This window comes from Passer montanus, unplaced genomic scaffold (genome assembly GCF_014805655.1).
Source record: "Passer montanus isolate IOZ18808 unplaced genomic scaffold, ASM1480565v1 scaffold43, whole genome shotgun sequence".
In the NCBI taxonomy this organism is placed as follows: domain Eukaryota; kingdom Metazoa; phylum Chordata; class Aves; order Passeriformes; family Passeridae; genus Passer; species Passer montanus.
Window position 1 is genome coordinate 3,485,816 of NW_024369151.1, and position 15,886 is coordinate 3,501,701.

The following is a 15,886-nucleotide window of genomic DNA, read 5'->3' on the forward strand; positions in this document are numbered from 1 at the left end:
TCCCAAGGCACTCTTTGTGCCTCTTTGGATCTCTTTTCTATCCTTATTTCCTTCCAGAGAAGTGTGGAGGGACCCTGCCTAACTTTTTGGATTGTGTTTCAGCCACCTGACAACACTGAATGCATGGGAAACCTCAGCTGCAGCCAGAGGACTGGAAAGCAGATTCCCCATCCCATTCAGGATATCATCCCAGGCTCTGGCTAGGATGAGAGCAATGTGCAAAATCTCCAGGAAGATCTTACCCTGGCAGAGGATCTCAGTCTGGGCATCACTGAGAGCCCATCCAAAGGGAAGACCCAGATTCTCTGCTCAGTGAGAATGCCCAAGTTTCCTCCCAGAGTAGGTTGTGTTGCATCCACAGATGCCCCAGAGCCTGTATTTTCCACATAGCTCAGGGCTGCATTGCCAAGCACCAGCTTTGCAAACACAGACTGTGCTTCCCTCCAAATTCCAGCCACAGTTTATTGATTAAAAAAGCCTGTCTAGTCAATAAAGGCTCCTATGAAAAAGTTCCACTGCTCTGCACTCACATGCCGTTATCCGTCTGGCTGTGTTAGCAGCCTTGGCTTTTGATGCTTTCTGACAAGATGGATTTGTGGCCTTGACTTTTGCAGATCAGGAGAAACTTAATCCTAGAGGATAAAATTACAGACTAGTAAAAAAACTCCACGACTGGCCTCATTAACTGCCATGTAAGAAGCTGAGAGGCTTCTTAGCTAGAAGGCAGCATCTACAGCTGTCCTTGAGGGAGAGGCAGCTCTGAGCAGACAGCACAAAGCCCTTGGCAAACACGGTGCTCCTGAAGTGCATGACACACTCGTGGCACCAGCCAGGCTGCTCCATCCTCTGCAGACAGCAGGAAAAGGGCAGACGGTCCCAGGTCTCCACCTATAAAGTGATTTGGGAGAAAGCAAAGATAATGCCCAGTTCTGGCCAAAAGGTGTCTGGGCAGATAAAAATAAAAAACCCTGGAACAACCATATGGAAATGTGAATTAATGAAATTTTTCAGCAACTGACTCAACCCTAATTGAGAGTTGAGAACCCTCCACCTCCCTTCTGCTTTCCAGGATACAAAAATGACACTGGTAGGTGGAAATAACTATAGCTGTCCCAGGGAGAGAGAAATCTGAGCTTCACAGCAAGGGTAATGGCCAAAATTAAGCACTTGCTTGTTTCTATTACACAACACATCCCAGGAAGCAGCTTCCAAAAACCTGACCTTCACTTCAAAGGCTTCTTTTTGAATCATCTTTCCTTCTGCTAACAAGTGAAGTGGATTCAGCACTCAAGAAGGGCACTCTGGGTGTTGAAAACATCTTTAGCCATGTGTTATCTGCAGAAGAGGCAGGGGCAATGTTCATGTATTTACCCAGCTGCTGGCTGGACCTCAAGCTCCTACAGCTTCCTAAGGGCAGTGTCAACTCCTCCTGCTGCTCTTTGTGGTGGCCAGTTTGTCAGTCAGCACTCTTAAAGATGATTGTAAGGCTTGTAATGGGAGTGCAGCGTGGTTGCATGGAGATTGCACTGACTCTTTTCTGACAGGAGCAGGATGTGCTCTGGCCAGACAGTCTTTTCTCCTCTCCTCCCAGCCTAGGCCAGGTTTTCACAGAGCAGTAGCAGCACAGCTTGCACACAAGAGGGTGTCTGGAAGAGCTGGTTGCCATAGCTATAACCATACATCCCCAGCCATCCAGACATGTCACAACTGTGAAGTTATTTATAAATAAGACACTCCCGAGCCTCAATTCAGAGCACAACTTGCAAGTGTACAAAACACTCAGCCTTCTGAGTTGACCTCTTTCTTTTATAGACATGATGCTGTGCACAGGCTGCTCTGCAGAGAGCTCTGCTCCAGAGCAGTCTGTAATGCCAGCATGGTGATGTGCACAGGTTTTATAAAACCATTCTCTCCACTCCTGCACGTCTTCCTGCCCTGTCTGGTGTCCAGACACCTTCCCAGGTTACCTGCTGGTTCTGCTCCACACCACAGTCCTGTGTCTCAAGGGTCCCAGCACAGCACAGGCTCTAAGCCAGCAGCCAGACTCTGCATTCTCCTGCTCTGAGGTCTCCAACAAGCTCACTCAGCAGGCTGTGTTCCTGTTCTCCTTTCTTTGAGAATTGCAAGCTGTTCTGGATGAGGGCTACTTCCTATGAACATGGTCACTGCCCTGGCAAAAAGACCCTAGAGCAGCCAGGATCTCTTGACATGCTCAGAGTTAAAGCCTGGGAGTCTCTGCTGAGACTTCACCTGTCCTGTTTGGACATGGCACCTCAAACCAGAAGCAGGTGAGTTGTTTACCTGTTTGTTGTATACTTTGTTCAGCTAAAGCCCCACAACGTCCCCAGCTCCCCTGATTCATCTGTCAGCACACACCCAGCTTTGAAGTACCACAGAAAAGGTGCAAAACCACAGTGTGGGAGCCAGCACAGAGCAGGGCAGAAGATGAAGGGCTGGGAGAGGGGCAGAGCCTCGCAATCCTTCTGTGATTTGCCATCAGCAGCACAGAGGCAGCAGTGCATCGGGACAACACCTCATTCACACTCGCTGTCACCTTCAGCCACGGGGACAGCAAATGGTGTTTGTTTCTCTGCATCTCCTCAGCTGAACCCACTTTGATACCGAGGCACAGGCAGGAAGAGGTGGATTCATGCTCAAGGACACAGCTCTTGCTGTGCTGTGCTCACATCCAGGGCTGTGGTGGTGAAAGACTGGGGGATGCAGACTGGCTCAGTGGTTAGCCTGAGGGTCCATGGAGAGTGACCACAGGACAGGGCACAAAGCTGGGATATCGACGACCTGCACCTGTCTCTGCCCTCACAGGTGAGCACTGCCCCATGCTGAGATTAATTCACAGCTCTTGTAACCTCAGGGAAGGAATTTTATCTCATTGTCTTGTTTTGTCCCCTCCATTTGCAGATTAAGGGAGAGTCAGAGTGTACAAGGTCTGACTTACCACCAGCAAAGTTCTTTGAGATACCCGCAAACCACCCCCTCCCCAGTCTCCTCACCATGCCCTGTGCAGGCACATGGCAGCCCCCTCAAGCCCCCAGAGATGGGTGTTCAGAGACCCAGCAGCAACAGAGATGTGGGCACAAGGGGAAGAAAACTGCACCAGGGAGAGAACTTTGAGAAAGGGACTGAGAACATCACAGCAACAACACAGCCAACACCCCAGGAGAAACACAGCCCAACCCACAAACCCCAACCCATCACAGAGCCAAGCCCAGCCCTTCCTCCTCACCCAACAATCCCCCAAAATGTTCTAAAAACACATTCAAAGCGCTATTTTACTTCTAAACCTTGCATTACACAAACTCACAGAAGCTTCCCCAAATGCAGGTAGGTGTGACCTCCCAGGTGGGCACCAGAGAAAGTCCAGGCAGTGTCAAACCAGGCATAGGTCTGCCTGTTCCCTCCTGAGGATTTCACCCTTCAGCTTTCAGACAAGGCTTTCCAGCTTAGCTCCCTAGCTCCCAACCCTAAAACCAGGGCAAGGATCCTTCTGTCTTCCAGCACAGGCTGGAAGATGCTGCACTCCCCATGCGGGGCTGGCTCAGGTAAGGGGGGCTCAGCTGGTCCAGGGGACCTCCTAAGCCAGGGCCACAACAACAAAAAGTGGTGATAGCCCAGGTGACAAGTCTGGCAGATGCAGGGACACGGCCTGGCTTAGAGAATGGAGACATGAAAAGCACTTTGCATCACAGCCATGTTATCCCCTCATCCCTCCCCCTCCTCCCCTTTGGAGCTTCTTAACTTCAGAAACCTTCCTCCAGAGGAGTGTTGGAGTGACAGAAAACATTTTCCAAGCCTAATATCAGTTCCAGATGTTCACAGCCATTTCAGTTTGTACCTCACCCTGTAAAACACATTTCTCCCTCTCCCTCTCTCAAGTGCAGCGCCTGCTTGGTCCATGACATAATGCGCTGGCGGGCTGGCTGCACACACACACAGACACACACACACACACATGTGTGGCTCACGCCCTCTCTGAGAGCCCCACGTTCAAACAAAGAGCATCACTCAACTACAAAGCCGTCGCACACATGGAGTTATGAGTAATTTCCACAAGTTTTAATAAACAGTTTGGGATGTAATTGCTCTCCGTCTTCCCGGCTGGCTCCCGAGCGCGGAGCCGCTCGCTCCCCGCGCGCTGGTGTTGAAAGCGTGGTTTGTTTCACACACAAGTTCACCTCCTCTCCGCCTCAGATGGGCCAAGGGCTGTGTTTTTCTAAGCACCAGTAACAAGCCTCTTAAAAAACCTCATACAGCTGAGGGCAACCGACCCACGCAGGCTCCTGTCTGCCTTGGCCCTGTCCTGCAGCATCCCTGTCTCATGTGGAGCCCAGCAGGGAGCAGAGGGGACCCACATTAGACCAGTGTCAAAACTCCCTCCTGACTCTGCTCCAAGAGGAAGAGGAACAAATGGTTTCTGGCTCAAGGGAATGGTTACATCTTCCAGTTGCAGAACAAGGCGGAGGCCAAGGAGTTTTGCAAGGGTGAGAGGCTGGAGGATTTTGAGGGGCAGGGGGAAGGCAGAAGGCAGGTGAGGCTGGGATCAGCTACCACCTAGTTTGCCATGGGAATGAAGAACAGGTTGGCAGAGATCTAGCCAATGTCAGTACCAGGAATCACAGTAAGAAATGTTTACAACTGCAATAAAGCAAACAAAACCACTGTCCAAGTACAAATAACCCACTCATTTAAACTCAAGAGTTCCAAGGGATGAGTGGTAGCATCTTCAAGAGCCCTAAAACATCCTTGCCAGATCCTCCCAGCCCAGAGCTGGCCTCCTCTGCAAATACCTGTGATGTAACTCCCAGCAATGGGAACAACCTGCTCCTCCCTGCCAGCAGCTGGGAGACTGATGGGGAAGGAAGATCTGCCCATATGCATCAAAAGCCATCCAAATTTCGTATCCCACACTCCCCTCCCAAAGATTCCCCCTCTGAGGCTGAGTTATTGTTTTTGTGGATGCTGCTCAGAGGGGAGAAGCTGTGGCACAGCAGGATGGGTGGGTGATGGTGGCATGGGGATATTCAGGACATGATTTTTGGCTGTAGGGATCTGTGGCAGTCAGCACCTCTGCAAATCTACACAAGGTATAAAAGGAATCAAGTCATCTGGTATTGGAGGCCTGTAGGGTAAGAAAGGAATGAAGACAGAAATGTTGTTTGGTTATAAACAACATAGAAAAAAAAGGGAGAGATTTAGGATTGGCTTTTCTCTTTAATTGTTAATAGGGTCATTCTGTCCCAAACAGTCCCCCAGAGCAGGCAGAGGGGAGGGAAGCTCCCCACAATGAATTCAATTGCCTGTCAAACACATGGCAGTCATAAAAGGAAAATAATAATAATAATCTGTATTTCCTACTCAGGCTGCCAGGCAAAGATCCAGGCACTTCAAAGGAGAAACCCCATGTTTCCCTGGTCTGGCCTCACCTGACTGATGTGTGAGCAATCTGGAATCCCCATCCAAAACAAAGCCCCTCCTTTGGTGGCTTGTTTTCTTTCTCCATTACTGCAAGGTGCCCCTCCAAGACAAAGAACAAACCTTCTTCCATGCCATGAAGCCAGAGACATAACCCAGATCCATGGCCACATCGGGCAGCTTTGGAAGGGGATGCTGGCAACATGTAGGAGAAAGGTCCCAAGGGATGGGACTGGTGTATGAGCTAGGGACCTCCTGCAGGTCTCCTGCTTTGTGGAGATTCCTGATTCTTCTTTCAGTGGTCTCCACAAACAGCTGGACCCCCCCAGCAGGTGGGGATGTGTGAGCAATCCAGAGACAGGCCAGCTCTAGAAGCACATGATTTGTGGATATGGTGGCATCTACACTGCAGAAGCAGAATAGATGGGCTTGAGGTGAACAGAGAGGGTGGAAACTTCCCTGTGGCTGTGAGGTCTAAATGATCTTCCTGAGCCTGTCTTCCCAAGAGGGAAACACAGCTAAACATCTTGCCAGGGTGCCCTGGGAGCCCATGCAAGTCTGCATGTGGACTGTGAGGTCCTGCACTCCAACACCAGCCCTGTCCCAGGTAAATTTCTGCTTTCTTCAACTGCCCAGCTGCCCCTGACAACTTCTGTGGGCTTCTTTAAAAAAAAAACTACATCCAAAATCCTCAAGCAAAAAGCAGTAGGTTCTGCCTGGCTTTCCCTGCAGCACTGCTATCACTCAGGGTCTCAAATCCTATTTTCTGAAATCCATCATTGACTTACCCAAGTCCCATCTTTCACAGCCCTCTGCCTTGTCCGGCAGCTCCTGGAGCATGGATTGAGCTGCTGACAAAGTCTTTTTAAGGTATAAAGCACTCATACAAGCCTGAGAACTAAACTCCAACCCAGGGAAGTTTCAGGTTCTCCTGGAGAAATTTTGTGCTCTTTAAGTGATCTCCCTAAATATTACAGTTTGGAGTTCCTCTGATAGGTGTGCAAGACAACTGAAAATGTCCTTTCAAAGGTGGGCCACTGGTCACTCACTGGAACAAACCAGTAAAGCCCTTGAGCTGTTGAGGGATGACCTTCCCCCTACAACCACCACCCTGTGGCATTTCAGACTGATCAGATCAACACCCACTTCAGAAACTCCAACTCACAGCTCTCCTGCCCAAAAAAGAGTAAATAACGTCCTTCTGCATAACTGTGTTTTTGTAATTCCCCTTTCCCTCAAATAGCCATTTCTGCAGAAGATTCCAGAAACCTCTCCTAAATGGAGTGGGTTTGATACCTCATGTAACACCTTGGCTCAATTCTCCACCAAAGCAGCTGCTCCCAGCCAGGTAGGGCACAGGAGGCATCACCAGGAGCCCTCTGCACCACGAGGAGGTTGCCCTCCCTCACTGAGTGTCACCCACCTGTGTAAAGGTCTGTGTCTGTGTACTCATCCACCTTCTTGTGCTGCAGGACGTAGTCTGACACCTTGGTCCCGATGGCAGGTTGCACATCCAGCCACTCCAGGGACACCACGGTGCTGGAGGGCTCCACATTGGGGGAGAGCCGCAGGCTGGGAGGGAGACAGTGAGAAAACAAGATATGAGCTCCCTTTCTGGGGAGGAATCCACATCTCTAAGCAGCATGACCCCTCAAAAGGCCCACATTCACACATGTGGGTGTGCCCACAAAGCCCCAAGGACAGAGGTCACAGGGGCAGAGCACCCATGAGCATCACAAAGCTGAAGCTCAGCTGAGTCCAGCCTGTTGCAATGTGTGCCCTTGGGAGCCTCCCCCTGGTCCTGGGGAAGGCAAGCTCATGCAACCCCAAATATCTCATCTAAAGGGGCCTTCATTGTCTGGGACAGCTGCTGAACTTCAGCAAGGTGAGCAAGGACCAACACCCCAGGAGCAAAACAGGAGAAGATCCAAGTTCTTGAAACCCAGCAGGGCTGAGTCCACAGGAGGGAAGGGTCAGGTCTGCATGGCCAAGGTGAGGGAGGGAGAGACGGGGAGAAGCAGTGAATTCACCCAGCTGCAAACCTCTGAGGGGCGTGGGCGAGAGCCAGAGCAGGGCAGCTGTGCAGGAGCTCCTGCCCAGAGCAGGAACAACGTGGGCTGGGATGAAGGCAGAGGAGCTCTGTGCTCCTGGCTGTGCTAATGCAGAGGCGTCCACTCCCTCTGCTCCGGGGTAGATGACAACACCAAGTACAGGGCTATGGAGAATCTGGCTCCAAACACACAGCATGTTTGCTGGACTCGAGATGGGAAATGAATCCCCTCTGAGGATATTGGCTCATAAGAAGGTGTTCTGCTCCTTGTGGCTCGCTGGAGCCAGTCTTCCTGCTTTCTCAGCTAATTCCCCATCAGTTTGCTCCTGATTTGCTCTTGCTCTGACAAGCCACAATGAATTGCACTGTAATTCCATTTCTTTCAGCATTTGAAATCCCATTCTACAAGCCCTGCTAATCAGGTGATGAAAATCTATAAGGAAACCTTCCAGGGCCACAGCCAGAGCCAGGATATCCTAAAGACATCAGTCACACAGTGAGGAGGGCTGGAGTGCAGCCCCCAGCCCCAAGGGTGCAGAAGGAGGTGCCCATGGGCTGAGCCTCTGGGAAATGGGGTGGTTCTGGGGGCTGTGACCCACGGGAAAGGGGCTGGTGATCCATAGAGGGCTCACAGGGATACGTACACAGGCGGAGGGAGAGGGCTGCAGTTCGGGAGGCCGTTCTCATCGAAGGCGTTGAGGTCGCACCTGCACCAGTCTTCGATAACATCACCTTTCCCAGAGCACCAGTATGAGCTCATCAGGGCTCCCTTGAAGGCCTGATGTGAGAACAAAAAGCGTGAACATGTGTGCTAAAACTCAGTGAAATCTGGCACAGCATCGGGGGGAGTGTGCAGAGCCCCTGGATCAGGAAATACGGGATGGGTGGGGGAATGTGTCCTCCCCAGCTTTGCCACGGCCTCTCTGCATGGCCCTGGGCATGGCCCTTCACCTCCCTGGGCTTAACTCCCACGTGTTGAGTGATGCTGGTTCATCACTGAATGCTTTTGGACTGGGGATGGGGATCTCCTGAGCTGCTTGAAGAAGCACAAGCATGTCCCTCTGTGAGAGTGAACAGAATGCACACAGTGCCTGCACACTGCTGCTGTGCACAATGAAACTCTTCCACTCCTCCCCGTGCTCTTCTGCCCAGCTGTTTCTGTCCCTCTGAGAATAAAGTAATGCCCAAATTCCCAACAACACAGACCCCCTTCCATCCTTCTCGCAGGTTTGTTATTCACACAAAGTGCCCTCCTGCAAGCAAACTGCTGCTTTATTCAGTTTTTTAAGGAACACTCACAAGCAAAACAGCAGTATCTGCAAGGAAAAAATAAAACCTGGAAAATACTTGCAGGATGTCCCCAGGAGCCACCCTGACTGCTGCTAATAATACCAATGAATCCCTGGAATAACAAATGTGGTCAAAATTGGCAAAGCCATCCAGGTCTCACCCCTCAGTGTCCCTGCTGTGCTCATCCCATTGCTCAGGGTGCTTGGTGTCAGTCCCCACACCACAGGATGGGGCATCCCTCACTCTATACCCTGCTGCAGCTTGGACCATATGGATATTGTGGTTTGTCACACTACCCTTCACCTGGAATTAAACTTCCACTTTCAAAATCATCTCTCCTTCACACACACAGAGCCAACATCCAACCCAACCCTGCGAAGCCACAACACCCATCTGGAATAATCAGAACCCCAAAACACCAGCCACTAGAACAAAGCTCTAACACTTTTGGCCTTTCAAGAGGCATATTTGGGAGCTGAAACACCTCCACGGATCCTCATCCACATGGAGCAGCCTTACTTGTGGCAACACTGCTCTTCCCATGAGAAGTTGCCTGCGGAAGCCTGGCCCTGGTGATATGGCCTGTGCTGCAAGGGTATGCCTAGAAATAAATCTGTGCCCTTTGAGGAGCACAAGGACAGCTCAGTCAGCAGCACTGAGCAGAAAGCTCTAGGAAAAGTGCCATTCCAGGGAGGATTCTGAAAGGAGGAGGTATAAGTAGAGTCTGACGTCAGGGCTGCCATTGTCCAGGGTTTTGTCGCTCTCCCCAAACACCCCTGGCACCTTTAACAAGGTTCCTCAAGGCTCTTGCATCTGCAAAACTTTCTGCTTCCAGGCATTTACAAAATGGGACTGTTCCAGATGGAAAAAATGAAACGAAAAACCCAAAAAACCCAAGGAAGGAACGAACAGGTGAAAGAAAGAAAATGTGACATTATTTTACTCTGTTCTCTAGAAAGTAATTGAAGTGCTAGGCTGGAAAGGGCATCCAAAGTAATTGGAGAGAGGGATGAAGAGAGGAGTTTATCTGACACCCAGATAAATGGATGCAGACACACCAGAGAGAGAGCAGCGGGTCCGTGCAGGGAAGGAGCAGCAAAAGATGTGTGCAGATGGATGGGGAAGCATGTGCTCTCCATAGGAAGCAAGATAAATACCCTCTGCTGAGGTACCTGTGTGCACAGACAGGCGCTGCAGGTGAAGACAGATGTGGGTGATCCCAGGAAGAGCTCCACTGTCCCCCAGCCCCAATCCTGTCACTCTGCACACCCCCTCTCTGTCCCCTAACCCAGCTCCTCCCTGCACATCCCCGACTTAGGGAAGAAACCCCACCCACCCCATCCATGCCCTTTAGTAAATCCAGTAATCAATTCCTTGTTTTTCCTTTTTCCTGCTGTTAAGCACCAGCTGCATGAGCAATCCCCCTTGCTCTGCCCAGCCCTGAATAGGTTTTAATTAGATCCTTCAGGTGCCCAGCTGTCATCTGCCTTGTGTCACCCTTCACACAAACGAGGTTAGGGGATGGATGCTGTGCTCATTATGGCGAGCACACCTCCACCCCCTAACCAGGTTACTGGGAGCATGACCACCCCTGACGGCTCCTGCCTCTGTCCTGACTCATGTCAGGGACAGGCTGGGAGAGCCAGGCAGCCAGGGTTTGTCCCTGCATTGTTCCTCAGTGCTAGGAATAGGTGAGGCTACACCGTGGGTGCTGAGCCCAGTTCTGGGCCACTCATGACAAGAAAGACCTTGAGGGGCTGGAGTGTGTTCAGAGAAGGGAACGGAGCTGGGGAAGGGGCTGGAGCCCCAGGAGAGGCTGAGGGAGCTGGGAAAGGGGCTCAGCCTGGAGAAAAGGAGGCTCAGAGGGGACCTTGTGGCTCTGCACAACTCCTGACAGGAGGGGACAGCCAGGGGGGTCGGGCTGTGCTCCAGGGAACAGGGACAGGAGGAGAGGGAACGGCCTCAGGCTGGGCCAGGGGAGGCTCAGGGTGGACATCAGGAGGAATTTCTCCATGGAAAGGGTGGTCAAGCATTGGAAGGGGATGCTCAAGTAAGTGGTGAAGTCCCTATCCCTGGAGGTGTTCAAGTAACAACTGAATGAGGCACTAGTGCTGTGGTGTGACAAGGGGTGATTGGTTAAAGGTTGGATTCAGTACTGGAGATCTTTTGCAACCCCAGTGATTCTGGGATTCTCTTGCTTTCCAGTGGAATTTTGAGACAGCGGCTCCTGGGATTTTCCCGTTGATGCTGGGGATGCGTGTTGAGGAGTGGGGAAGGATCAAGAGCAAATTGATGGGGAGCAGAAATGGGTAAGATCACAAAGAAGAAGGGAATGGCAGCTGCTACCCAAACAAGGACCCCAGTGGCACAGGAGGATCAAGAGGGATGGACAAGGATGCAGCAAAGGTGCCGAGATCCATCCCATGGGAAGCTGCAGGCTTTGGGATAGCTTCAGGAGGGAATGAATTCACAGGGACCTTCCTGATCTCTGCTGGCTGAGAGCCACCTTCTCCTCCTGCCTTGGGCTGGGCTCTCCACACCTCCTGTCCTTCCCTGCCATGCTCAGAGCGTGCAGTGAGGGCTCCTCCCTGCCAGGAGACAGCACCTACACGAGTCCATCTCAAACATGACCACTTCCATTTTGGATTCTTCATCATGGTGGTCATGTTTTCACAGGCCCAAGAGGGTCTGGAATCATGAAGGGCTCCCCAGGAGTGATTGATCCCATGGGAATGGCAGTAGCCCCCAGTGTACTGTCCTCTGCTTGCCAACCACTCCCCGGGACCCCAACACCCCTCTGTGCCCTAAGGAAATTTTATCTCTCATTTAAAAGTATCCAAATTGTATTGTTTCCCTGTGAGTCAGCCCATTTAGTTTATGTCCTTCGGTGCCAGAGGGGAAATTTATGAGATGAGAAACTGGCTCGAAACGTTTATTTTCTAGATGACGAGTCATGCCATTAGATATATAGCTTTATGAATCATAGGAACAGCATCTAATTTGCTCTTAAAGGTATAATAGGTCTGATTTCCCACACCCATGCACACACATATATTGGATTGATAGTTCCCCCCTAGGATGGCTAGTTCATTTGTTTTGACACAAGCAAGACTTACAGGACCATAAAGTCCCATCTTACCATAAGCTAAGCCTATTCATAAAAAAAATATTAGGGAAACAAACGATCAGCTAAGCACATTTATCCTACACTCGATTGCATATGGATCTTTCTCCTGTTGTTATTTGTGCTCAGGGGGAGGCCATTTGGCCCCATTTTATAGCTGAGACACTGCAACAGAATAGAGAAGAACACTTCCTTTGTCCTCTGTTAGACCTGGCTGATGGAGGGAGAAGCATTAAGTTATTTCTAACTGTGGCTTGTCTGTTGACATCCCAGGAGAGGAAAGTGATAGGACATGAAGGAACCTTTCAGATCAGCATTTTCAGGACTCAGCACACACCACAGGGCTGGTGCTTGCAGATGGGATACTGGAAAGGGCATGTGTTAGGTGCTTGTCTGTGAATATTTGGCCTTCTCCATGGATGACAGTGACATGGAAATCTGTCTCGCTGAGTCTAGGATGCAGTCTCTGTTTTTGGAAAAATTAAAAAGGAAATACAGGGAGATAAAAAAAATCACAGGTGAACATGTAGGCTTGACAAGATGGGCTGCAGATAAAGGAGATTAGCTGGAAACTGGAACTTAGCTTCATTTCAGATTTTGCACTGATTTCCCAATCTCTGTTTGCTTTTTTGTTCTTCTCAGTGCAGAAGGAGAGAAGGAAGTGTGGAAGAAGGTTGAGTCAGTGGACAGGCTCCATTCCATGTCCAGGGACATGGCAGCAAACACACACATCCTGTCCTTTCCTGTTGGCAGGATGGAGATGGGACCTGCACACCACCACCTTCCCTCACGCACAGGCAGGGGACACTGGAGGAGAATGGAGGCTCAAGAAGGGCTTTCACAGCCTCAACAGGACACTACCATGATGGCAGGGTGGCTGGAGGAAAAGCCTTCCATGCCCTTCCAGCAATGCTCATTGCTGTTCACAGGAGGTAAATGCCACTCCTTAGCTTAGACATCTCTGGAAGTGGGGAAGAAAAACAAAAACAAAAACAAACGACAAAAAAAAAAAAAAAAAAAACCCCCAAAAAAAAAAAAAGGGGGGAAAAAAAGCAAGGATTTTCCCGGAAAAAAAAAACTCCCGAAAAAAAAAAAACCAAAAAAAAAACCCAACAACAACAAACAAAAAAAAGGGGGGGGAAGAAAGCTAAGGATTTCCCAGGCCAGAGAGTCTTTCCAGCATCATGCAGTTTGTGTCTGAAAGGCCAGGTTCACAGCAAAGGAGGATGAAGCTTTGCTACTGCAGGTTCACAGAAAAAGAGGATGGAGTTTTGCTACTCCAGGTTCACAGAAAAGGAGGATGAAGTTTTGCTGCTCTAAGTTCACACACAGCAAAGGAGGATGAACTTCTGCTGCTCCAGGTTCACAGCAAAGGAGGATGGAGTTTTGCTGCTCCAGGTTCACAGAAAAGGAGGATGAAGTTTTGCTGCTCTAAGTTCACACACAGCAAAGGAGGATGAACTTTTGCTGCTCCAGGTTCACAGCAAAGGAGGATGAAGTTTTGCTGTAAAAAAAAAAAAAAAAAACAAACAAAAAACACACGACAAAAAAAAAACCAAAAAAAAAACCCAACAACAACAAACAAAAAAAAGGGGGGGGAAGAAAGCTAAGGATTTCCCAGGCCAGAGAGTCTTTCCAGCATCATGCAGTTTGTGTCTGAAAGGCCAGCTTCAAAGGAGGATGGAGCTTTGCTACTGCAGGTTCACAGAAAAAGAGGATGGAGTTTTGCTACTCCAGGTTCACAGAAAAGGAGGATGAAGTTTTGCTGCTCTAAGTTCACACACAGCAAAGGAGGATGAACTTCTGCTGCTCCAGGTTCACAGCAAAGGAGGATGGAGTTTTGCTGCTCCAGGTTCACAGAAAAGGAGGATGGAGTTTTGCTGTCGGCAGGTGATCCCATCCTGCGGTGTTCACACCCTCCCTGCCTCTGGCTGCCTCTCCCCCGGGAGCAGCATCACCAGCACTTCATCCTGGAAAGGGACATCAGTGGTCTGCTGGAAAGGTCAGGGTGCTGGGAGGGACCCAGGGCGGGCAGCATCCTGGTTTCTGTTATTTACAGAATAACAGGGTCCCGGGGAGCGGCAGAGGACACTGTAAAAACCGGGAAATCAGAGCCCTGTGCGCTGCAGCGAGCCCTCCCGGGGAGCCGGCTCCTCTCACACCTCGGCACAAAGCTCCCCATTATAGCCCGTGCCAGGCATGACAATGCAGCCATTCTTCCCCTGGAGAGGCGAACTGGATGGGGCTGGAGCTGCAGCATGATGCTCCAGGGCCAGAGGAGGAGGACAAGGGCCAGTTAGCAGGTATTCAAACAAAACAACAACAAATAAAAAGAAACACACCCCAGACCAAGCAAAAAAACTCACCTTGACCACAAGAACACTGTCCCCTCTGGCCCAGGCTCCCTGCCAGCTTTGGCAGTGGAAGAAGAAATCCCTGGCTCTGTGTTCCCGAGCCTTCAGGGGCTGCTTTGGGGGAGCTGTGTGTCCTCCTGCAGCTCTGCCATCGGTGCTGGATTGGGCCCATGGCTTCAGGGACACCTTTCACCCTGGCTAAAAACACCCTGCCAGCCTGGGGACACTGGACAGTGGTGGCCATGCTCTGCTCTGCTCTGCAGGAGATGGCTCCTGGGCAAGGAGTGGGGGAAAAAATGGGGAATTTTGCTCCAGCCTCACTAGTCATCCAAGCTGGTGAGTGCCAGCACGTGAAGAAGCTGTCTCCAAGAGCCCTGCCAGGGTCCCAGGCATGCTCTGGGCTCCTGCTGAGGCCAGTGGGACCAGCAGCACAGGGACATGCCCCCCAGCAAGCCCCCACACCATGGGCTGGGCCATGTGTGCCGTGAGGAGGCCATGGCTGCAGCAAATGCTGAGATTACTCAATTTTCGAATTAAAGCAAGGTCCTAGGGGTCTCCTAAAAATCCAGGCTCCACATCCATTTGTCTCCTTAAATACACACAGCAGGAGTTTGAGTCCATATCCCAGAAGGAGCGAGATTGATCTCTCCTGCCTCCCTTCTCCACACCCCCCTCACCACACCACCCTCTAAGCATTTCTGCAGCTGGCTGAGCTGCTCCACAGAAGCTTTTTGCAGGGTTTTTTTGGGGAAAAATGAACAGATCACAAACAGGAGGGACCACACTGCCCAGCATACCTTGCCTTTTCTCCCTTCCACTGGCCACAGTTGCCCCGTGGCTCTGGACACACACATGTGCATCCCTGTCAAGGATGCTCCTGGGAGGGGATGGGGGAAGCAGGGTGTTCCCTGCCTTCCTGTGAGGGACAAGGACGTTTGCAGATCATGCACACCTCTGCTCTCACTCTCAGTCTGTGCCTCTGGGTGCACTCCAGGGCTGTGCTGGGCAGTAAGAAACATGGTGCCCACCCTATGGGGAGAGGGCTGGCAGAACTATGTTTAAGGTGGAGGAGGAAAGTCACCATAACCTAGGAGGACTATAAATGGGGTGAGGAGCAGCTCTTCTCTTTGACTCTAGGATGTTCCCCAAAGTGAAAGCACCTGGGGTCACCACCTCTCTCTTCTCTCCCACCACATACACAGAACAGCATCCAGCCCTTGAGGTGCTGAGAGCATTTTGCCAGCAGAAAGCCCCATCACAGAGAGAAGCTCTTTGCTGTTGGGCATGGCCAGCCACTGACACAGGTGGAGGTTTTCTCCACAGCCTTGCAGTGGAGAATCTCCTCCAGCTCCATGTGGAGGGACCACTGTGATGTCTGCACTGCTGCAGAGCACAAAGGAAGCAGAAGAGAGATGCTGGTATTGATCAAAACTGATGCAGGATTCAAAGAGCTCCAGAGAAGTCCCTGGGAGATGACAGCCAAGGTCACAGCTTCTTTGTCTCTTTACACCTTTGGAAGTCCCACTGTGAGCACTCAGACTGAGAGCACTGGAGCTGTGACAGCACTGGTCCTGTAGAATTGGATCAGCTGGATCTCACCAGGTGACCGGGACTGGTGCAGGGGGGACTCCAGCACTG

General features: G+C 50.9%; 1 protein-coding gene across 5 annotated transcripts in view; it reads right to left on the bottom strand.

The window, feature by feature from the left end:
- The window catches only part of ASTN2 (astrotactin 2), a 323,200-nt gene that overhangs the window by 73,059 nt on the left and 234,255 nt on the right, over positions 1 to 15,886 (bottom strand). For 4 of the 5 annotated variants that reach the window (XM_039720164.1, XM_039720165.1, XM_039720167.1 and 1 more), the window contains 2 exons: positions 8,125 to 8,258; positions 6,854 to 7,002 (listed from right to left, as the gene is read on the bottom strand). In XM_039720164.1, the coding sequence (XP_039576098.1) occupies positions 6,854 to 7,002; positions 8,125 to 8,258 (283 nt within the window). Of the gene's footprint in view, positions 1 to 5,047; positions 5,138 to 6,853; positions 7,003 to 8,124; positions 8,259 to 15,886 lie in introns of those variants that run through there. The other variant, XM_039720166.1, reaches the window with a different exon arrangement.